General features: G+C 30.8%; 2 protein-coding genes across 2 annotated transcripts; both read right to left on the bottom strand.

Moving 5' to 3' along the window:
* Positions 1 to 7522: 7522 nt before the first annotated feature.
* On the bottom strand, positions 7523 to 11978 carry LOC25493781 (uncharacterized isomerase BH0283). The gene is made up of 6 exons (XM_013602389.3): positions 11829 to 11978; positions 11555 to 11749; positions 8527 to 8844; positions 8236 to 8397; positions 8051 to 8134; positions 7523 to 7964 (listed from the first exon to the last, which is right to left on the bottom strand). The coding sequence occupies exons 1-6, from the start codon at positions 11856 to 11858 to the stop codon at positions 7857 to 7859; spliced, it is 897 nt and encodes a 298-aa protein (XP_013457843.1). The 5' UTR covers positions 11859 to 11978; the 3' UTR covers positions 7523 to 7856.
* Positions 11979 to 14345: 2367 nt separating this feature from the next.
* LOC25493780 (pentatricopeptide repeat-containing protein At1g74850, chloroplastic) lies at positions 14346 to 20448 on the bottom strand. Its single transcript, XM_013602388.3, has 4 exons — positions 18435 to 20448; positions 15846 to 16160; positions 15258 to 15365; positions 14346 to 15010 (listed from the first exon to the last, which is right to left on the bottom strand). Exons 1-4 carry the CDS (start codon positions 20258 to 20260, stop codon positions 14671 to 14673), a joined length of 2589 nt encoding a protein of 862 aa, XP_013457842.1. The 5' UTR covers positions 20261 to 20448; the 3' UTR covers positions 14346 to 14670.
* Positions 20449 to 25582: the final 5134 nt, after the last annotated feature.

The raw sequence follows: 25582 nt of genomic DNA, 5'->3' as shown, positions 1-25582 counted from the left end.
CGAGTTCGAATGTGGTTAATATCATAAAGATATCCGACTTATTAATGTTCGTAGTTTTTGTCAACTGAACTATGATTTGTTGACGTATATTTTTCTTTCGTTAATCATATAGTTTGTGATTAAAAATTTACATATTAAATTAGATAAACAAATAAATATTTAAAGTTGACTTAAACCTACGTATATTGTGCAACGTCTTATCAACTATAAAAAGAAAAAAAATGTAGATTTTCAATTATGTGAATGCTATTTATTAATATCTGGTTTGATAGCCTAACTTTGCCACATCAGGCGCCTATTTTATCATGTGTTAAATTAGATTTAGTCCCTTTTTATTATCCAAAAATAAACCCCTTACCTTCTGGCAGGATATCCAAAATATGTTCTTCAGATATTTTCGGTTAGGCCACAATTGATAATTAATTTTGTCGTGTTAAGTGGTAATGTGTTTTCCCATGCACCACTTCAACGATAATATTGAAGGACTATTATTGAGCAATAAGATAAAGGAGCTAGGTCATATGGTGCCATATAAAAGAAAAAGATATAAAGCATATATAGGTAAAGACATCACAAAACTTAGACAAAATATAACAGCATCACAATGGAGAAAATTTTATTTTTGACACTTAAATAAATATCACGTATACACTTCATTTATTTATAATTTTTTTAATAACGGTATTTAATAAACTCAATACTTCATACAAATTTTTTAAATGGAACTCATTAATAATTTTATATTTTAATCTTTAAAGATGATGAAACCCGCATAGTGAGAAAATACATATTTGAAACACTCTTTTCATGAGATACCGGTCTTCTCTTTTCCCCACAACAAGAGTACATATTATGTACCGATACTTATGGAGTTAGGATACTTCCATCGTAGATAATCTAAGTTCTTACTTTATACTATAAATAGGAATCATGGGAGCAAGTAAGAACGATGTCACCCTTGCAAAGAAATGAGCTTTATCATTTGATTTTCTTCGTACATAACTTATACAAAGAGTATGTAAGCTCATGGATATCATGCTGGATTAAATGCAGAGATAAAGTTGTGTTCATCAACTTCAGAATATTTCTCGTTTCTATATTTGATCATAGTTTTATTCTTCTCTACGAATATTTTTTGGGCAAGCAAACTTGTATTATTTCATTAACAGTATATATATATTAAAAAAATGGATAAGAAAAAGAAAATCCTACAAAATAGAAAATGTGGAATAAGTAGAAAAACTTGAAAAATCAATTGAATATGAGACGCATTATTTTTTTAAGCCACTAAGCGTCTCTTGAGCACATACCAATTCCAATAGAATACAACATTGGTATGCGAGACGCATCAACGATGTATTTGAATATCTCTAGTGTGCCTAAAACAGTGAGACACATCAACGCTACATTTAAACATCTCTAATATGTTTTGAAGCATAGATATTTTAAAATGGATGACGTATCGGTATCTAATATGTAACATGTATTGATACCTGTGTGATACGGATTCCATAAAAATTTAAAAACATCAATTCCATTGAATCAAATCAAACTAACTTATTCTTTTCGATTTGATTTGAATTTATAAAAAAATAAATTACAAAAACTAACCAAACCAACTATTTTCAATTGGATTGGTATTTTTCCTCCAAAAAATCAACCGAAAACTTCACACCCTAATTAGTACAAGGTTTTACAATAAAAAATCACATTTTATATAATAAATAAAATACAAAAGCGAATATAAAAGATAATATAAGGAGTACAAAATATATACATTTGACAAGTTGGTTTATATAAAATACTACTATACTAATACTATCTTTTATGTCCCTCACTCATGTACAAAATATATACATTTGACGAGTACAATGAGAATCAATAGTATAATTTACTGAAATAAAAAGGAAGAGGACACTTTACAGCCAATCCTCGCCTGTTATTAAGCATCGATATGTTAAAAAAGAAGACAGGTTGCGTTGTTGGCTCGATTCTCAAGTCCAAATGTCGTAAAATAATTGGATTTTAAGGTAGTAACAAATCACAAAGTAATATGACCAAAAATCATTCGTTGACCATAGGTTCTTTCAAAGATCCATCCAATTATTATGCTACACATAACCTAGGATCAACAACTTTGTATTTTATGGAACTCGTGTTAGTAAAAAGCAATGGAGCAATTTCGAAGTTATCACACATGAAAAAGTCCTTGAGGCACAAACAACCGTGTCAAATGAAACCCTAAAAAAAAACCGTGTCAAATTAAATCTAACGTAGAATGGGTCGGTTCAAAAACTATGGTTGTAGTAAAATAGAACTTGACAACTTGTGAAGGTTTTGATGAAAACTTAATAGAAACGCCATGAAATTTTGAATTTCAATTTTTGTTAGCATGTCCTTTTCTCCGAACCAAGAAAATTATCTTTTTACTATCGTTTCCTAGGGCAGAAGTAAAATAATATTTACACACATATATCTAAAACAAAAACTAACTTCCCTTACGTTTACAAGCAACACATTTTCCGTAAAAAAATTAACATTGCATTAACGTTTACAATTCACAAACATCTCCACCTACCCCCACGGTGTTTTTACAATTTAAAATTCTGTGGCTAAGGTTTTTTTTAGAAAAATATTAGTCTAGGTCACAAAGTACTTCTAGTAATTTAAATATTTACAGTGCATCACGTGATAGTGATATATCTTTACCAAGTTACCTTATAAAAAGAAAACATTGCCAAATTTACACTAGCTTTAACGATAACAATATTCCAAATTTTATAATTTCTTATTCTTTTTTAAAAAGTGACACATTTATGCAGTTGAAACATTGTTACCTAACTTTTTTTTTAAAGACATTGTTACCTAACATGAAATGTAGCACAAATCTTGTCCAAAAAATGTAGCAGAAATGGTCAAGCAGTGTTGAACTTATGGAGTAACCATAATTCGATCTCCTCATAACATGTTGAACTTATGCGTTATAACTCGAGTAAACGTTAGTCTCATTGTTGGTCCAAACTCCAAAGGATCAAAACTGGAGTCTATAGTATATACATTGAGTCACTAACAAAGATATATAGATCTAGAAATTTTTAGTAATGAAAGCAAAAACAAATACTATGAATATGTATTTAGATAAAAATACATCGTTGTATAGGTGATAAACACAATAATTAGTCAATAAAATTTTGGGAGGGAAATGCTTAATTTAGTGAGAGTAAAAAGATTATATTCTATAAGTCGTAAACATAATAATTAAGTTAGTAGGACGATTGCTCTAGAACTACTTGGACTTGTGCGTGATCAGTAGGTAGGTCAAATATGCAGACATCACGTATATCAAATGGGTCATGTATATACACATCAAATATATCAATTAGATTGAAATCAAATACATACACTCCTGTTTAATAATAAATCACGAGATATTTAACTTTTGAGGTAATTAAAGTATCAAAATTTTGGTTATTGATGTTTTAAAATTATCCTATAAATAATGTTTGTAAAACAATGATACCAAAAAGTGGTAAATTAGTAGAAAATTAATTAATCTTATAACTTAGAACAAAAAGACCTATCTATTAAAAACATTTTTTTCTTTCAAAAAAGACTTAATTATACTCCAAATAGCTTAAGAGTAAAGGACATATTGTCCACATTGAGCTGCAGGAGACAAGCTCACAGTAGAATCCATTTTCTAAATACCACTAATGAACTCAAACACATGGCCTCCTCAGTTATTATCTTTTAATCACAAAAGATTAGAGGCCACATGCATGCATTGAAACTAAATCTTAAATCTTTTCATCTATCAGATCAATGGTCAACCTTACACCATTTTTAGCAACTTGCCACTAAACTATTATGTTTAAACATTAAATATGTCCATTAACCATATATTAAATTAAACTCTCACATGATCAACACCCTAATAATTTTTTGTTAGATTAGTACTACTAGCAGTTATTATTACACTTATAATAAATAAACAACTGCCCCCAGTTTTATATTTTATACGCTGGTTGTTTAATCATATATAGAAAAGGGACAAAGAAGATATCATTTTAGTTGCAAAGATAATGTTAATGAAAAGGATTGCATTATATACATTATTTATGTGAAAGAAGTAGAATATTTTTTGTCTTAACCTTATGCTTTTCAGGAGAAAAAGACCTCGTTAATTTAAAGTTCGATCATATAATAAATAAAGTATGTCTATAAATTGTTCAAACAAAGAATTTAAACTCAAATTTTTTAAATGATTCGTCTTTAAATGAAATTCTTTAACAACTTCTACTTAATTGGTTGTTTAAGAAATATCCATAAATCATAGTTCAACTTGTAAAAATATCAAAATTGTTAGATGAGACGTCATGATCGAGGTTCGAACCCAAACACTTTCATTTTTTGTGTCATATTCATTAATATTATTGGTCATAAAAGAGTATCAAGGGATGATTTTTTTTGTTATCCCTTCGACCATGTACAACTCTTTTTTGCTATAAAATAAAACATAATTGTGTGATATTGATTCACTAGTAGATCAGCACCGTTCGTGGTGGGGTGCAACTGTGAATGGAGGATAAGCCTCGGATAAGGCTTTGTGGGGTTCCATTATCTCATTTTGTGATTTTCTGTCCTTTTCTTTTGAAATCAATCAAAATTCTTGACTCTATTTACAAAGTTACATCTAAGTTAACGAAAAGGTTCAATACAGCTTTTGATTCCTTTCATTCTTCTAGAGTATCTTTATTTTCCTCGGTTTACATGGTGTGTTAGAATAAAGATAGTGACATATTTTTCAACATACATTTTTTTTGATGATATTTTTTATTGGTTAAAATTTATATGAATTTCATCAAATTTATACTCCCTTCGTCCCTATATATAAGACCCTTTTACCAAAATCACGGGAATTAAGATAGTGAATATTTGTATTAAAGTTGTTTGTAATCACTATTGTTTTTACAATTTTATCCTTTAAGAAAGAAGGTTAGTTTATGTTTTCAACATGTTATTTATTGTTGATTGAAGAAAAAGATGTATAATAAATAGGGGCATGTATGTAAAGAAATAATTAATGTAATTGGAAATAACAAAGGGGTCTTATAAAAAAGGACAAAAAAAATTCTCAAAAGGGTCTTATAATTAGGGACGGAGGGAGTACATGATTTAGTGGGATTCATGCTAATTTTAATTGATAAATAACAGCTTGCTAAAAATATATGTTAAAGAATGTAATGCTAACACTTTTCTATTGCCTCTAAAAAGATAAAAAAAGCCACTTCTCTATTTTATTTTTATACAACACTTCTCTATTCTTTTTGTTGAAGAACACACTTCTCTATTTGTTAGGTTCACAATTCTACTGTTTAATTATTCTTTCAACCAATAAAAGCTTTTTATTTATCATCTTTATTTACTTAGTGTAATTACTCCGTTAATTATATTCAGCATGGTATATGAGAATCATTTTTAGTTAAGATTTTTCAAAATCACTTGACAATTTAAACTAATTAAACAATATAAACATTAAAAATAGAATTAAAAGAGTTAAAAGTAAAGGAAATAGTCCCGCAAGTGTACCTCAGTTGAGAGCTACCTGGGACAATATTGGCAGGGGCCGGAGTTCGAACCCTGGATTTTCCACTTCTCCACACCTTAAAAAGTGTGTGATCTAGCCACTAGGCTATTGAACAAAAAAAAAGTAAAAGAAATAGAATATACAGTCATGGTCGTCCCAAGATCAAGTGGTCCGAGCTAAGATTTTACCTAAACTTGTTGAAGTTTAGACGCAACTCGAACCAACTCGTTCAAATTCGAAGCGATTTAGTTTGCGTAAAAAAATTATGATTCTAATTATACGATGATTTGAAAATATTTTAATTTAATGTTAAATTTTAATTATAGAATTTAGTGTAAGAATTACTAAAATTTTCATAAAAAATAAATATCATTTAATTTTAATTGTTTTGATAAAAAAATTATAAAACATTTCCCATGGACCTGTTGACCCGATTTAAACCAACATGCTTATCATCAGAAAGGGTTAGTTTGGATTTGATGTAAAAACTGAGTTTTTACCCAACACAAATCAATGAAATTTGATTGTGTTTGGTATCGAGTTTGACCGAAACCGACCCAATCTGATCTGTGAACAACCCCTATCTACATTCTCTACACTAATCTAACTAAAAGCTAATTTCTTTTGGGTTTTTGAACGATACTAGTGGCAAATTGAGTAATTAACATGCTATTAGATTAGATTTTGAGAAGATAATTGAGTTGGGCATGGTGTTGTGGAGTTTAGAAATAACAAGTCAATGCTTTAGGATAGAGAGAGGGTTCATCTCCATTCAAAGTCTTAACACATTAAATTTATGGATCACCTCTCTTATATATCTTACATTTTACTTATATATAGGTTCAAATTGAACCATCCACGCACCCAATTCACTCTCTAAGATTCTAATACCATTGAGAAGTACTATAACCCAAGAGATCTTTTTTACAAGCTCATCCATGTTATCTAGACAAATATCTTTGCTTTAGTACAATTTTTCCTTCCATACTTTCAAATGCTCCAAATGCAAGCTAACCACACCACTCCGACTCTAATCCCGCCACCAACCATGCCTTCAAATTGAGCTAAATGTGCAAACCAATTACAAACCACATACCATATAGCTGCAAAAATAGGACAGTCAAAAAACGTAAGAAATCGATTATTTGGCTCCACAATTGCCAATGCACTTGATGGTAGGGATGACAATGGGCACCCTATGAGTAGGGTACTACAATGCCCTTCCCCATACGCGCGTTTGTAAAAAAATATCTGTACCTTCGTGGGCAACAACTTTAGTGCCCTTTCCCATACTCTATGGACACCTAAGTGTCTGTACCCGCACCCATTACCCACACTTTAACTATGGACGAAGGACAATAAACACATTACAATAATAAAGCTATAGTCCAATTTTTTTAAAATCAACTTATAAAATAATATGAATTGTAGTATTTAGCCAAATAAAAAATATCCAAAATATCCCTAAGAAATTGTACACCAGGAGGGAGCAGTTACTAAATCAAATAATTTTTAGGTTTAGATTTAAGCTTAAATAGCTAAATTAATTAATTAATTATACACCAAAAATAAATAAATTATTTATAATATTATATAAATATGTATATACAGGTTGTGGGGCTGGACAGTATAGTATCTATACCTGTTTAATTTTACGGGTAATTATCCGGACCCAAACTAGACCCATAAAAGCGGGATTTTACCCCACCTATTATAGGTATTTTTTGCGGGTACCAATCAGATCTAGGTCTAATCGCTATTTCTACTAAATGGACCCTTAAATGATGACGCCTGTGCTAAATAAGTAGGATGAGATTGTAAAACATTAAGTATTGATGAAAAAGACATAATTCCATCAAAATTACAAAATTTATTAATTGTCTTGACATGTGTGAATCATTTTAAAATAGTACGTACTAATTAAAAAGAAGTAGATGGAATATGAATTTTGTGGTTTTATCAGTTACATTGTTATACAAAGATGGATATGGTTTCCACTTTCCACACATCAAACTTTTTTCACTATTCATCAACTAGATAAATATGAACAAATCCTTATCTTGGTGATGCCCGAAAAAAGTATTCACCACACAAACTTCAACTTAACAAGTCCTACAACATTGCATACCAAGGTTTGTGTACATCAAATACAATTGTTTTCTTATGTTATAATATAGTATATCATAACAATTAAGTGCTCCAAATAAATTATAATCTGTAGCATTTGATATATTTATTGCATATACTTTTGCTTGTGATGAACATATGATTAGACCAGAACAAACCCTTCCATCACTGTAATAGCTTTCCCACGCAAAAACACTCTTTGCTTGCGTTCATCAATATGAATATTGAGAACTCCCCCTCTTGTTGATGTCTGCACAAATGTAAACTTATACATTAATACTTGATTGACAAATAAGCAAATATAACACTTATTGTGTTACAAAGAAGAGTGAGTACCTGGTAAGCCTTTAAATCACACTTTCCCAGCTTCTTACTCCAATAGGATGCCATGCCTAAATGTGCAGTGCCACAAACAGGATCCTGAAAAGAAATATGAACCTTAGCTTACTTGAGTGAAAACATTGGCAATATAATGCAATTGGAGGAACATTATGATCATAATTTTCAATTATTTTAATTACCTCATTGATTCCAATTTTTGGACAGAAGAATCGGCTGTAGAAGTCAAATCCAGACTCAGGAGGTGCAACTCCTGAAACACTTACTCCCCTTACAGGTAATTTATAAATTGCATCAAAATGTGGTTGTACTTCTGTCACATTCTTTGCGGATGCAACCACAACCTAGAACAAATAATAAGCTTCTTAATGTTGGATATGCACAAAAAGGACTAAAATATATTTTTAATCCCTATAAAATTGAGATTTTCCAAGTTTAGTTAATAAGCAGATTGATTAGTACGTAGGAATTACAATCAAGTCATCTTGAATCTCTGTCCTCTTCACATCAACAATGGAAGCCTCACTCAATACTCCAGAAATAAGTGAAATATCATCAAATTTTAGTTCTGAAATTGGGTCAGCAGGAAAATCCAATTCAACATAAAATACATCCTTAGCTTCATGGTTTTGGAAATTCTTCATGCCACTAGTACTACCATTGATCGATGAGATCTTTTTAGCAGTTAACATTCCAGATTGTGTCATAAATTCAATAACATCCCTGTCCACTAAACCAGATGAAAAAGCCACATGTGCAGCTGCTAATGTGGCGTGGCCACAAAGATTATCCTGTATTATATATATGATTTTGATAATAATGTTAACAATGGTTAAAAAAATGTTTGGGAAGAGAAATTATTATTAATAACTCTATCATTTTACAATTTGTCTCAACAGAAACTTGGACTACAGAGTTAAGCTCTTGCCACAAAATTGACATCTCTTGGACATGTCAACAATGGTTTAATGTTTACTCAAAACATTCATTGAAAATTCTTGTCCAATTAAACATGTGTGTTTTGTGTGGTAAATGAGTAAATCAGGTAATTGAAATTCTAACACTCTTTTCAATCAACTTATGTATATCATTTGAAATTTTAAATGAGTTTTCACAAGAATGTTTATAATAATATTATAATAATCTATTCTAAAAAAATATATAATTTTTTAATAAAACATAAACTAAATATAAATTTTTATGTTGTTTGTGCTTAGAATTTCATATTTAATTTATGTTTTGTTAAAAAAATTTAATAAAAGATTCTTATAATATTTTAAATATTCTTTCAAAAATTTAAAGGGTACACATGACATGAATTAAAAGCAAGGATTAAAAGTGTGGGCATAAATTTTTTAAAGGACTAAAATCGAATTAGGAAAATTTTATCGAGACTAAAACATAAAGTTGAAATATTTATAGGGACTCAAATCATATTTAACCCTTTATTTTTTAACTAATTGATGACTATATTCTAACTAATTGATCAATGAAAAGCATTGATCTTGCGTATAATTTTTTTTTTTGAGACAATCTTGCGTGTAATTTATAACTAGTGTATAATAATTTGCTTCATTCCTTAAAAAAAATTGCTTCAATATGCACAAGCTTAGAAGATCATTCCTTATTTGTTATCTTGATATAAAAGATTGAAAAAAGACTTTCCTTTGTAATTTATATCCTGAGTATAGGCTGAGTTAGAAGTTATCCTAATGAGATTAGAAGATCATTAATTATTTATTATCTTGATATTCTGCCATTTTTAAAATATTATCATTTTTAAAATAATGATAGCATGTATTTTCTATTATAATTAAGGGTTAAATATGTTTTTGGTCCCTATAAAATTGCGACCCTTCTAAGTTTAGTCCTTACTTAATTTTAATAGCTTTTTTAATCCCTACAAAAAAATTTACTTATAACTAAAATAAATTTTGCTTAATTATCCTTAAACTCTTAAATTTTTTAACGATTCTTTTTATACAAGTTTAGAACACTATGAAAGGTTCATTTACTAAAATCTATAATTTTTTAACATGAAATAAATTAAATATGAATTTTTTAAAACGACAAAAGTTTAAGATATAAGTAACAAAAATATGGACGTAGAAATCAAATTTTTGCGATATTTTTTTCGGATGACCTTTTAATAACGTTCTTAACACGTCTGTAAAAAATTGTTGAAAAACTTAAGAGTTTAAGCATAAATTAAACAAATTTGGATTGAGTAAGGACTAATATTGAGTGCAGAAATTTTTTGTAAGGATTAAAAAAGCTATTAAAATTAAATAAGGACTAAACTTACAAGATCACAATTTTGTAGGGACCGAAAACATAATTAACCCTATAATTAATAACATGTCATTTTTACAATATTTAATTAATTATGAGAGCATTTTTTTTTCTTTTAATTATAATGATATCATGTTTGTTATCATGTGCGCATCAAACACATGAGAAGATTAATGTTTATCATGTCCTTATCATACTTTATCTCTATCCAGCTTTATATCATATCATGCCTCTATCCTATCCTGACCATCAAACGAACTCTTAGTCTCCTAAAAAATTATCTTTTTTGATAAACCCTAGTTTGCCTTACTTCCACCTCTTATTCTCCTATTGTTGAAGAGAAGCCACAAACATACATGGACCACTCAGTCGAGCAAGAAAAACGAAAAATTTGCAAAAAAAAAAAGCCTTGCAGACAATGTGTCCCGCCTCGTGGAAGCCATAGTGGCGAACACCCAAGGTAGAAATGCTTGAAACGCCTCACAGTCTCTCTTGGGCGCCGTGGGGAAACCTTTGTAGCAACCAATAGTTTTTGATTGAAATTTTAAGGCACTATCAACACGTTGACTCAAAAAATAACTCTGAGATGGGTTACCTTAACTTTGTTTAATAACTCATTATAAACAATGAGTTTCACTAATCCAAGCATAAAATCCAAAATTCTTATTGAATAGGTTAACATAATTTTTTATATATATATTTTGAAACTATTTGATACATCTTCAAATAGTTTCAAATTAATGTATATACTTAGCTTTTAAAAAACATAAGCAAATATCAATTACTTGATTACATAAGGAATAAAAAAAGTTACTTGATTACATAGCTACGAATTTCATATTTATATAAAACTTTGTATGTTTGGTCATTAGTATATTATGAAAATAATCAAAAGTTGAATTAGTGAAAAGCGGTGTTTGTAATGAGTTATTAAGCAGAGTAACTCATCTAACAATTACTTATGAAGTCAATACATCTCATTCATAAATAGATGTAATATAGTACCAACAATTGATTGGTTCAAGTGGTAAGAGACTTGGACCCCTTAAATAAGTGACCCTTTAAATAAGTGATCAGGGTCTCGATCCCCGACTCTTACGTATTGAAAAAAATTTGTTAGAAAAGGAGAACTCGTCTTATATACCCCACAAATTTCTCGTAAAAGATTAGTTAATGTTATAAAATTTTGGATGTTACCATAAATTGTACCTCAACTATAGGACTAAACCATCTAAGATGAAAACGGGGAATCTTGGTTTCTTGTTGAATGGGAATCAAATAAGAAGTCATAGAGATATTGAACTCAGCTGCTAATGCTTGCAACCATTCATCATCCCTCTCTTCTTCTAACAAACACACTGCTGCAGGGTTTCCCTTGAACGCTGACTCAGTGAAAGCATCCACCTGCATATGCAGTAACTATTTGAATAATAACAACTCAGCAAAATGCATGCATTAGAACTCAAACAAATAATAAACGTACCACATAGTATTTCATGGGTTTCTTTGACATGCTCTATGATATAAATGAACACAATCTTCTCCTTAACATGCTCCATATATAGTATGTGTTTGTCTTATCTGATATAAAGGTGTGAGATTCGGTGGATCCAATTCTAAGAGATCTTTGCAAAATCCATTTGCATGTATGCTTTATGCTTAGAACTGTTTTCGAATTGGTTCACTAATCCCCTTGCATGCATGCTTTATGATTAGAATTTAGAACCAACTTTTATTATGGGTTCGAGTACCCTTTATACCATCATTAAATCATTTTAGGGTTTGTCTAACTTCTAACATGTGTAATATTCTTTTATGTATGAAAAAAATAAAGGAAATTCTTTGATACCTATATATAGTTTGGCTGGTTACCCGATACATTGTAAGCAAAAAAGGATAAGGCTTTAAACTCTACTTTCTTACTGTGTGATGTTGATTCATAGTAGAGTGCTGTTCGTGCGTGGTGGGGGGTGCAACCTTGAAGGCATCTGTAAATAAATCAGTCGCAATTCTTGACTATAGTTTATTATATTTTAACTAAAAGGTCCAATACAGCTTTTGATTCCCTTCATTATTAATTCTGAAATATCTTTATTTTATTCCTTTAATTATTTGTTTAATTTATATTATCCCTAATTTGCTACTATATGTGTTAGAACAGAAGTAACAAACGATTAAAGAAACAAATGTAAAAGACAATGAACATGATCGATCTATTATATGTTCTCGCAGTTTGATCAATGGTGTCTACCTTTACGACTATAGTATTGTTTTATATCAGTTATGGATGCTTGAACTTGTCACCAATGACTGATTTGATCAACATATCATTTGTTTTCTCTGAATTATGAACATTTTCAAAGTAGTATCTATCCAAATACAAGTAACTCTCTGCTATCATGAAAACTAACATTAATATGTTTGGTCTTGGCATTATACACTTGATTGTTTGACAAATAAATAAAATTATGACTATCACAATGCATCTGAATTCCACCTTGTTTAATATCCAATTTTCTCACCAATCTTGTAAGCCATAATTTTCTTTGGAAGCTTTGGCTGCTGTCATGTACTCCGCTTCAGTTGTCGACATGCCCACGATGAACTGAAATGATGATAATTTAGCTGCAAGGATAATGATGATGTTAGTAATTTGTTGTTAGATTAATTTTTCTCTTTATTTTTTAATTCAAATCAGTTAAGTTACCCAAAACCCAAAAAAATAGGTATTTAATAGAAACATCTTTTTTTTTTTTGGTATTTGGGAAAAGAAACATTATTTGAATGCTGATAATTTTTATTTAATATCTTTAAGTATTTCATAATATTACCAATTTAATTTTTTATATATAATTACTGCAATGTTACGTGACATTTGTGAATATACATGTCTTTTACTAGTTAATAAATATTAAGGTTTCTGTGTTTCATACAAATCACATTTCTATTTTAGTAGTGTTTGTTTTAGATTTTAAAAAAATCCATTTTGTTAAAAAAAAAGAAGTTATTTTTAGCCTCAAAATAAAAAACTATTTCAAGTAGCTTTTCAAAACTCTATTTTTTTCTCTAAATGCACGGAACTCAAGTATAAGATTTACATTTTCTAAATACACGGAGATTAAATCTTGAAAAAAAATAATTTTTATAATAGTAAACAAACAAAAATAGCTTTAAATTTTTTAAAAAATTTCTAGATTCTTTTAACTCACAATTTTTTAAAGTTAAAACAAAACGCACTCAATATTTAATCATACTTAATTTACCATTTAACCAACTATAGAATAGGGTCTCTTCAACCGAGAACGTGGGAAACTTCTTTTTTCCTTAAAAGAAAAATAATAACAATTTTCACGATAGAACATGTTCTGGTGTACTTAATATTATTGTATTTGTATCTCCTATATGCAAGTGTCACATTTTTGCTACAGAATTTTTTCTTAACGTTATTATATTGAGTTTAATGTATTTTACACATACTATTTGTCTGAATGAGGTCTACTGTGACTCTCAAAATCAACTTCTATATTGGATGTGCCAAACAAAGATAAAATAATAGATTACCTTGGTTGATAAAATAATTCTATGGTCCTTATTTATGACAGCCGAAGGCGACCTAAGCGGAGGCTTAAAAGATTTCTAGCTTAATCTTTTGATTACAGATCATTATTCATTCATCATTCAGTGGAGATTGGCAGCACAATGATGGGCCTTTTTTGGAAAATAAAGTAAAGCAGGGGTATTTTAATATATAAGATTTGATAAAATAAAAGAGAAACGCTATAAGATTTTATGACTTGATAAAATCATACGGTAGAATTGAATAACTTCAATAATAGAAAATATGGTAGAATTTCATTTTAATGGTTTAAACATGGATGGGGATAAAAACATTAGAAGCACCAATGAAACAACTCTAGCGAGATTTAAAGGTAATATGATTGTTTTGCACAATTCTTCAAAAAAAAAATGATTGTTTTGTACACAAAAAAAAAAGCTAATATGATTGACCTCACCTAGTAACTTGCATTTATTTATGGTGTCTCCCTTGTGCAGAAACAATGAATCAAATACAACGGTAAATGTTGGTGCCAATAGGCAAACCAACTGAGCTGAAGATACCTACAACAACAATCAAGCTTTATCCCACTAATTGGGGTCACTACATGTATCAAATTACGCCAAATACCTCGAGAATATATTTGCCAAAACTTTGTAGACCAGATAGCCGGCCCAATTTGGGAATTGATTACTGTAACAAATAGTACGTCCTAATTTCAAATGAACCCAAACAGGGTGTGGAAAAGTGATTTCTATATTTCTCTAATCTAAACTGCACTAGTTAGAAGCTCTGTTCTAGTACTATTGGTTCTAGAATCAACACCATTAGCTCTACTACTTTGAACATCAGATTTGGATGTTAAAGCTCCTGCAGCAGTAAATGATGGGCTATTACTTAAAGATACTAATTTATTCATTTTTTTCGTACTTGAAGATGATCTGGTACCCGACAGAATTCGCCTAAGTTGTAACTGCTGACAAACAATGCGACCTTTGTTCCATGCGGGGTAAGTAAAAGAGGATGCGACATTATCCTGCAGGAATGAAAAGGCAGCCTTTGCAATGGGGGACTCTTGGGCATCTGTGCTTTCCTCCATTTTACCGCGACTGCTTAGATGGGAAGAGATATTAATGTGTCAGAAAGCTCTAACCGGTGATCTAAATCAGTACCACACAACTGTATTACTAAAAAAAAGAAATCCAAACCAATGCATTTTCCACATACTCATAACCAAGGAGGACCAGACACAAGTGTATTATGGACCATTTTTACATTGTTTCTATAAATGTTGACGTGAGGAAAAGAAAGTAAATAAGATTAAATAAATAGTTTTTAGAGACAAAAGCAACTTACGCCACAACAACGGCTGCAAGTTCAGGAAGATCCTCGCCAGTCATGAACATCTCTTGCATATCATTCAACCAAATTGACAATGCTGTTAATGCAGCACCTTCAGACATCCTGCAAGACAATCAAGCTTTAGTTTCACACAATTCATTAGAGATGTAAATTCGCAAAACCTTCTCATCTTAGAGGCTAATAAAATAGATTTCTAAGCTTTCAATTACAACAAAAGTTACATTTATCCATCTTGTTAGCCATTTCATGTGCACTAACATTCTTGCGCTTAAATTTCTTCTACTACCAAATTATCCATTATTGATTCCTTAAATAGGGGGATTGATAAATTGGATCTAAAAACAACACAAGCTTTGGAAGAGGCTAGTTGCCTGAATTGAAAGTTATAGGTTCTAAACCCCAAAATTGTAGAGGTTTTGCATATGTTTTCCTTCATTAAAGAAAGATACAAGTTTAAATGGAAGAGGCTAGTTGCCTGAATTGAAAGTTATAGGTTCTAAACCCCAAAATTGTAGAGGTTTTGCATATGTTTTCCTTCATTAAAGAAAGATACGAGTTTAAAAGGAATTAATTACCACCTACCTGTGTACATCTACAGACCACAAAAGTTTATTTTTACGAAAAAGTTCAGGGAAAAGCCCTCGCTTTGATGCTTCATTGAGCACTCTGGCAGCCCTTTCTCTCTGGCACATCCACCAGAGAGTTTCTAACAATGCATTGTAGAACTTCATTCCAAATCCACATCCTTCAGAATTGAGTTTGTCAAAGATATACTCTACAATCTGCCAATTGAACTCATCATCAAAATCTCCCTTGATCATTTGTCCAATCACTTGATGAACATCCGACACCCTCGTTGTGATCATTTCATCAATGAGTTTATAGGCATCATTTGATCTGAAACCAAGAAATTTAGAGAGGTAAGCATAAGTATAAAAAATGAGCAGTGCATTAGAAGTAAAATGCAGTTAATAGGTGATCAAAGATCCACAATTAATTTGGCCTTTACCTTACACAAGAACCAGATAGCAAATTTCAGAGAGAAGCAAATAGAAAGGAAGGTTCCTCATTTGCAATAGAATGGAAAAGGCTCTACATATGATCTACTTGGCACTAAATGTGCTAAAATCGTAAAAAAAAAAATCACTAGAAATCATTTTCGCTTTTAGACCTTGATTTATGATGGACATCCATCCAAACTTGATTTTCTTTATTTTGGTCACAAAGGAGGTCTGTGACCTACTGCGGAGGAGGAGATGATGGCTAAATGTGAGGGTAAAACGGCTAAGTTGGGATTAAATGATGCCATCAAGTTGTCGCCAAAGGGACTTGGTGCCATACTGCCAACTGAGCTAAGGCTCTATGGCAATTCTATATTTAAAATTGTCAGAACAGTCTGATAGAACTCCAAATTAAATAGAAGGAAGTAGGACTGAATAATGCTAGGATACTAATTTGAACAAAAGAACAATGTGATTATCGCAGCAAAATTACGGAAAATAAAACAATACAAGCATTGCTGTCCCAGAGATTAATTCTCCTCCAACAGAAATTATGTAACACACTTGCTGTCCCAGAGACCAACTCTCCTACATAGAGTATTCTCTGTCAAAGATAGAGAATAGCAATCTTCTCCCTCCCATTACTGACCCTACTATCGTATATACATAAAAAAGACTGCAGAAGTTATTTTCTAAAATAACTGTCTAATAATTGTCGTTACATAAGTCTGCCACATATTACTTCCTAAACATAACTACTGTTACACAGATACTATTATTGCTACATTGTTTCCTATGTTGTCTGACTGGTTTGGTTCCATCACAGTCTCGCACGCTCACTCTACTGGAACAACAATGCTCAGAAGTAGAGCTCAATGAATACAAGCACACAAAATTAATTTTGTTTTGCAACATGTGTTAATGATGAGCATAAATACGGATCATATTTTTACATGAAGTTCTTCAATACCAACTTTTTTGGGACCATTTACTATGATTCAACTCAAATTTTCTTATTAGTGAAATAAATCTTCTATACTAAGCAGAATAAAAATGTGAAAAAAGTAAATGTAAAACTCATTGCAGAAACATTCAGAGATTGTTGGACAAAACAACGCACAAGGATTAGCTGTAGACGTAGAATATAAAGGGGAAGTGGAGGAGGAAGAAGTTCCTAAGAAGAAAGGCAAATAGACATAGTAGCAAAATCTAAATCTAAAAAATTGTGAGAACAATAAATGAACCATATTAGAAAATAGCATGGAACATCAAGACCAAATCTCGTAATTTACCAAAGCTTTTGATCATCCAAATACCTATTTTATTTTACTTGCATACGCTATTAGTTACATGAACAAATGCAATAATTCTTTGTTCAAAAACTGATATAAACTAATCATGCTTTGATGCAAAAGATGAGCAAATATTTCCTTGCACGAGAACTTTCTTTCTCGTCCAATCTCACAAAAAAATTATACAATAAGTGTGTGTGTTAGGGCTTATTTTTGGCCTGGGTAAATATCTTTTATTTTTGCTATTAATTACAGAAATGTCACTTTATTTTCCCTTTGTTTCATGATTTCTAAGATCTGTATAAGAAATAGAGAAAAGACTAAAAAGTTATTTTTGTTGTTTCTTAAAAAAATCTTCAAAAGTAAGAAACAATATAAAATCAAGACATCATTTTTGTAATTATTACTGAAAATGGAAAGTAAAAACAAAATAATTTCACAAAACAAATAAGCCCTTAGATACCATCATTACTCAACTGCTATTACATCTGATCTTTGATCCAACTACATATTTACAACTGGACCATGCTTGCGATAATTTTTTTTATAAGCAAAAGATGTAATATAAGGAGTATAAGGGTACTCTAACTCATTTACAAAATACCAAACAATACAAAAGGGCAAGCACACCAGTCCGAATAAAGGCACCTAGCGCTTCCCACCTTTGAGTCTAACCTTAAACCAAAACCAAAATTGACATTTAATGTGAACACCGATCAAATAAAAAATTATGCCTTGAAATAAAATCTTACTGCGCATAAGTTGTAATCACAATAAGCAACAAGCTACTGTTACTTAAAACTAAAAGTGAAAGTAGCATTGCAACAATTTAAAAATAGTAGAAAAAAGCACTGCACTATAAATGGATGAAATTTTACCTGTCATTCTTGGTGTAAAGAGTTAGCATCATGCAGTAGCACATGACACTGGGCAGTATTCCAGAAGCTTTAATTTCTTGAAACTGCTCCTCACTTTCATCAACAAGACCTGCCGAGCAGTATATGCTTAATACTGCTTCAAATGTCGACTCATTAGGATCACAGTTTGCTTTTTCCATCTCAACATGAGCTTTTACAGCCTCTTCATATTGACCTGCTTGCCTTAAAGCTTCAATTACACCATTGAACGAATGCACGTCCCGCGGTAAACCAGACTCACTCATCCTAAATAAAATTGCTTCAACCTCTTTGTACAATCCCCCCCTTGAAAAGGAACAAACGAGCGAATTGTAGGTCTCAACAGTTGGGGTGCTTCCAACTTCATTCATAGTGTTAAACGCAACCAGAGCCTCTTCATACAAAGCTGCCTGCCCATAAGCTTCAATCACACCGGTATAAGCCTTTGAACTCGGAACAATACCCTTTTCATTCATATGAAGTAAAATTTTCTTAGCATCTTCAAAAAGCCCTCCCTTCCCACAAGCAAATATCAAACCTTCATAAGTCTCCATGTTAGGCTCAATATTTTCATCCACCATATCATGAAACAAAGTGACAACCTCCTTAAAGTATCCCCCCTCCCCAAACACCTGTATAAGAATATTATAAGTACCAGCATCCGGATCCGTGTTGCTCACTTTCATTTCAAGAAAAAGATCGCGAACATCATCATACCTCCCATGTTTCCCATACAAGTTCAACAAAATACTATAAGTAGCCGAATTTGGCACACACCCCGCCTCCTGCATCTGCCTAAACACCCCAATAGACTCCTTAATAAACCCCATATCCGCATAAGCCTCCAACAGAACATTATAAGAACTAACATCCGGCAAACTACCACCTGACTCCATTTCCCTAAGAAGCTCAGAAACCTTCTCGAGTTTATTCAACTTACCAAAAGTATGAACAAGATAACTATACGTATTAATATCCGGAACAACCCCACCTTCATTCATCGTTCTAAAAACCATCTCCGCTTCATCACCTAATCCTCTATGAGCACAGGCACTTAGCAAAGTATTATAAGTTATAACATCAGGTTGAATCCCTTCATGTCTCATTTCAGCAAATAACCCTAACAAACCCTCCCAATCTAATCCACCTCTAGCACAAGCATTAATCACAGTATTATAAGTCAATATACTCGGCGAAACCCTCTCTTGTTTCATACTCTCTAACAACTCAACCGAAGTCTGAAACTGACCATTACGACCATAAGCATTAATAACAGCAGTATAAGCAAAAACACTTCTTGCAACACCTTGACTAGGCATTTCATCGAACACCTCGCGACACTTATCCAACAAGCCTTCCCTCCCTAAAAGAGTAATGATGATTGTGTAAATATGTTCATTAGGTTTACACCAAATCTGTCTCTGCATATATTTGAATAGCCTCAGCGAGCGTTGCCAATCGCCACGCTGCGCGAATTCCTTGAAAACAACGGCAAAATCATTTAGGGATAGCTTGTTTTTAAAGGAATCGAGACAACGAGCTATGCTGCCACGTGGTGGTAAGCTACTGAGTCGGTTGATTAGGGTTTCAACGTCGTATGTGTATTTTCCAGTTTCTACTGTTACGGTTGGGTTTCCGAGGATTAATTCTCTGGGCTTTGCGTGGGCTTTGAATTGGAGTTTGCGTTGGGCTTTGGGCTTTGAGAATAATGGGAAACTGAGTTGGAGATTTGGGTCGAGCAGGGTTGGGATGAATGGAGATGGGTTTGGTAAATGGAGAGAATTTGAAATTGAAATTGAATGACTCATTTTAATGTTATAAGGTTTTCAATTATTCAGAAAACGGTTACGTAGTAACATATTGTTGAATTTGTGAGGAAATGAATTGAAAAAGTGAAGAAATTGAAGCAGGTTGAAGAAGATGGAGGAGAAGAGTGAAGAAGCTATGAAGGTGACTTGAGAAAATGCCACGTGGTGTTTCTTTTTGTGGATAACGGTTAAGGGTATTTATACTGTGAAAAATGAAAATGGAAAAATAATTCGGGTTATTGTTTGACCCGATAAAGCCCATATGAGTTTCCGCGGTGTGAAGAAATGGGTTATGCATTGACGGGTTTTGAACCGGGTCTGGTTATCAAAAGGTAACGGATTTTCAAACGAGGTTCGAGCGGGAGAAAGAAGTATTTACGCCGTATGTGAGTTTTTTACACTGTCTCGTGTTGCAAATTATGAATTTGCATAGTAACGTTGTTCTCACCATTTCTTTATCTCATATATGTCACATATCCATTATAGCGTAGTGTATTTGCTTTTACATTTAAATGTTTTAGAAATGTTTTTCAAGTGTTGGAAGCAATTTTAACTCTATAAATTACTATTATTTGTTTACATTTTTTACATGTCTATAAAATTATGCTTACCATTTTTTGATAAATTAGTTTTGGGTATGAAAATCAATTCTACTTGAAACTACTATATGTATCTTTTTATTTTAAAATTGATTCTAACACATAAATTTTTAATTCAAATCATTTTTACATGAATGTATCCAACATACATACCACTTTTACATGTAACTCATTTTTAGTCAGAATTAATTCATTCAAAATTAGTTACTGTCATCGCAAAACTCAATGGCGGAGTCAAGGGGTTGCCATGGCACCCCTGAAGTTTAAGAAAAATCATTATTAATAGGTATATAAATACATTTTTAACTAAATGTTATATTATATATATTAACGTTTGCATTACAAATCATGTCTTTACACTTTAGCAAAGCAGTAAGCATCTCATTTTTCGGTGTTTGGTCCTGTGTTTGATTCTTTATTTGTTCATTTTTAGCTTTGACTTGTATTTTTTGTACTTTTTAAACTTTTTGTACTTTTTAAACGAAAAATGCAAGGATAATATTGTGAAATGTAGGAATCGAAGTATGGTTAGAGGAGCAAACATAAAATCAAACGAACCACTTGACTACAATTTTAATTGTAATTATTTTTGTCGCAATATATATTTATATCTTAAAAATATGACCCCTCCATTAAAAAAAAAAATTGGCTTCGCCACTAGCAAAGCTAAACATACATCATATCTTAAGAGAAGAGGAAATATAAATGATGATGTGTTAAATATATCAATTAAATATATGCATGAAAATGAGTTGAAGAGAAAATGAGGTGTTAGATATATATGCATGGAAATTAAAAAATGTGCAAATCTCATTGTTGTTTATATTTACTTTTTTGAACAAACTCATTGTTGTTTTATTAAAGTGTTATGTAAATCCTTACAATCTAAAAATAAACAAAATAGTGACTTTTTCCATGTGTATACATATAAAGCTCAAAACACAACCACAATTGAAACACAAATTTAGCACATCAACATCATGAATTCAGAGATAAGAGCATACCCAAAATCACAACAACAAATTAGAGTATAAATTTAACATGAATTCATTAAAAAAAACATATAAACAAAGAAAAAAAAAACACAAACCCTTCACTACCCATATGTTCATATAACCCACTGTGAAGAGAGACTCCCCTTTTACCTCAAAAATCAACAAAGCTAGCAACTTCTATGGTTGAGTCTCTCCCCAAGCTTCTCTTCTTGCCTCCTTATGTTCTTCTCTTCACATCCCTAATTCCTCTTTATCACTTCTCTCGATTTTGTTCTTGTGTGTTATAACCTAACTCTCTTAAAAAAAAAATCGTCTATTTATAACCACTTATTAAGTCTGCTTTTGTCATAACTTTTTAACATGTTTAATCTCCACACCTCCCAAATGATTACTAATTCTATTGTAACTATTCAACTCCATTGTTTACACCTCCTTTTATTTATTTAATTAAAACACTATTTAACTTTTTAACTTAAACCTCATTTTCACTAATACACCTCTAATATCTCTTATTTCCTAAAATGCTAGTTTTTCCTGAATTTCTTGCAATCTCCTATTTTTCAATAATTGACTAGCAAATTTACTCAATACCCACGATAAAACAACATTTTATTTGAAAATACTATATATACTATATATAAAGAAAATAAGGGGTTTTAGTGAAATTTTGAGCTGGCTTTTTTGTTATTCCAATTTTTGCCCTTAAACAAATTTTCATATAATAATATTATATTGTTGGTGTTATTATTAAAAAAGATAAAATAAATTTGTTATATTTGTTATATTATTGTTGTCATTGAAAAATATAAATATGGTTTGTTGAGTTTGTTACATTTAAAAGTCACAAATATCTATATTTATAATTTTCTATCCATATAAAAAAAATTATATAAAATATCGTTTGTAATTTACACGTAAAATTTCTATAAAATACCATTGATAATCTACAACCATTAGCGCAATAAAAAGAGCGGAAAGACATGCACGTGAGTGCCCGTCTTTTCGCTAGTATCATATAATAATAATACTAATAAATCAATATTAAAAATCGGGGTATTGCAAAAGTTATACTTAATACAAATAATGAATTTTTCTAATTAGAATTTATGAATATGACAGATAATATAATTTAAATATGTAATTAAAAATTTATGTGAACAAGTATTTTACTGTTAGCAGATTCTTCAATCAAATAATTGATATTATTTTTTTGAATAAAACCATATTAATAAAAGAAGAAGAGATTACAAGATCATATATGTATTGAATAACAAACATTGTTTATTGTTTAGATATATTATTTGTCCTCAATATATTAATAAATATATAGTTGTTCAAATTATTGGAACAAAAAAAACATATATTTTAATACCTTACATAATTTTCATAATGTATTTTAGCACGACATGTGGAAAACTGAGAAAGTATTTTCATTGACGTTTGTTTCAATATACGTAAGGTTCTTGCAAGTGCACTCAAATTTAACAAGGACCATCACCGTTTTAGTAAATTTAAAACTTTAACTAATTTAGTAAATTATTTGAGTTTTTTAAATAGTTTGGTAAGATAATTTGTTGAAAAAACTAAATATGCATAAGCTATGTTGGTACCTATACAATAGGAAAATCAAAAAGAAAAATGTTAGATTATTGTTGGATAATAATACAAACTTTGTTGCTTGGATGCCATTTGTATACAAAGTTTTGGTTTCTCTAAGGAGACAATGATAGTACAAAACTTTGCAGAGAAAAATGTTTTGCAAGAGGTCATGGGCACAAGGTAAAGAAATACTATATAGGTTTTGTAAACTACCATAAATACGGGAGATGATTTGCAAGGATGCCATGTACACAAGCGTTGAAAACCACCTTGAGGAATCAATGTAAACAATGATATTAAATCAGTCAACTAATTTCAATCTTACCACGGTTGAATATTTACACAACCCTCCTTGTATGGGGGGAAAAATTCATTTCAACCCAACAATGTCCAATCGGCAATATTTTCTATTTTAATCACAATTATGCATATGATTTCTGTTTAGAAGAATTCTTTAATTTTGAACCCAACGCAAATATATATACTAGTTTTTTTTGTGTTCGAGGTTCGAATCCATACATTATATTTATCAATTAAGTTAAGTTCACGGGAACTACTATGATCTTTATTATAAGAGAAAATTCACTTTTTAGATTTCATTAAATAAATGATACATTTAGTTTATATCGAAGACTATACACATCATTTATTTAATGAACCTGCAAAGTGAACTTTATTTTGTAGATGGATTAATTTGTGAGCATTTATTACATTTGACTTCCACAAAGTTGCTTACTTAAACTCTTTAACTTACCATTCTTTCCTCGAAACTTAATTTGATCCATCGTGGACAAAATTCTCCCTTCATCAAATTCTTTCTCAGGTCCAATATCTTTCACCGATATTGATCTTAAGAAATCTTCTCATATACCATGGTAAATACAGTTGGCTCCACATGACAATTTGTTTGACTTATAAAAAAAATTCAAACTCAACCAATTGTTTTATTTTTATTTTTTATCAAAGCTTAAGTAGATTATCTTACATTTCACATCGATGATGGCCCTTGCAATTGCTAGAAAGGGCCTACCAAGAAAGATCGGTACATTGTTCTCTTCCTTTATGTATGTTAGCATGAAATCAATGAGAATTATCAAATTTTCAACCTTGACTAGAACATTTTCGAAAGCAGATATTGAGAAAATCGATCCACAAATTTCAAAATGATATTGGTTGGTTTTGGCTTATCCTTTCCAAATTTTTAATAGATAAAATAGGGCATGATACTTATACTAACACCAAGATCACAAAAACATTTCTCATATATATTTCATTTTTACGTATGAAGGATGAAATAGAAAAATTTCTTGGATCTTTTAGTTTTGGAGGTATCGCACCGCGAATAATGGCGTTTAACTATTTTGAAGCACGATTTTCAGCTATGATTTTAAGAACTTCTAATTTTATATTGTTGTTTTAATAAAGAAATGTAAATATGATTGTTTGATCTTAGTTATCAAAATATGAGGTTTGATAAAAAATAAAAAAAATAAAAAAAGAAGATCGAACAATTGTATAGTTATAATTATTCAAACCTATAATATCGATGATGGAGCAAGAGTGAAAGTTGATATCAACATACATGAATGATTAATCTTAATAATATAATGGCTTCATAATCTTAAGCATCGACTGAATGAATGAATGTGGAAGGTTGATGTCAAACATATACGATAAAAAAAAAAGTTTTTTTTTTTAGGAAAAAATAGAAAATAAATAAAAAGAAAAAAAAATACAAAGATTGTGGGACATTAGATCTGACTCATGAATAACCTAAACGGGAATACATCGTGAAAATTAGTCCAAGTGGATCTATTATAATCTATAATAACAAAAATTCACTAATCACAGGGGCAACCCAGCGAACTCGCGCATGGGTGCGAAACCAAGTTACAAAAAAAGAATGAAAAGCAGGGAATAATTAGAGATTAAGAATGGCGAATAGATAGACCGTCAACATAGTACAAAATCCAAGTGTCAACAGCTCCCTGATCAACAACAAGTATGAAAAACTCTTTTGAGCAAGCAACGCGTAAGAACTCAAATCTAGGGATGAATCTAATATGTTACTATCCAGACCCTCTTAGGTTAAAGTAATCATACCCTCTTTCGGGATTTTAAATCAAAAC

The sequence above is a fragment of the Medicago truncatula genome, chromosome 4 (genome assembly GCF_003473485.1).
Source record: "Medicago truncatula cultivar Jemalong A17 chromosome 4, MtrunA17r5.0-ANR, whole genome shotgun sequence".
NCBI lineage: Eukaryota > Viridiplantae > Streptophyta > Magnoliopsida > Fabales > Fabaceae > Medicago > Medicago truncatula.
The sequence above is the reverse complement of the archived record's forward strand: the minus strand, read 5'-3'. Positions and strand labels throughout refer to the sequence as shown.

Excerpts from the sequence above, each read along its gene's own strand:
- LOC25493780 (XM_013602388.3), bottom strand. The coding sequence starts at position 20,260 with ATGAGTCATTCAATTTCAATTTCAAATTCTCTCCATTTACCAAACCCA. Across the intron at positions 16,161-18,434 it reads CTTTACACCAAGAATGACAG|ATCAAATGATGCCTATAAAC; the intron begins GTAAAATTTCAT and ends TCTTGGTTTCAG. Across the intron at positions 15,366-15,845 it reads TGGTCTGTAGATGTACACAG|GATGTCTGAAGGTGCTGCAT; the intron begins GTAGGTGGTAAT and ends ATTGTCTTGCAG.
- LOC25493781 (XM_013602389.3), bottom strand. The coding sequence starts at position 11,858 with ATGTCAAAGAAACCCATGAAATACTATGTG. Across the intron at positions 8,845-11,554 it reads GGTTTAGTCCTATAGTTGAG|GATAATCTTTGTGGCCACGC; the intron begins GTACAATTTATG and ends TATATAATACAG. Across the intron at positions 8,135-8,235 it reads CAAAAATTGGAATCAATGAG|GATCCTGTTTGTGGCACTGC; the intron begins GTAATTAAAATA and ends ATTTCTTTTCAG.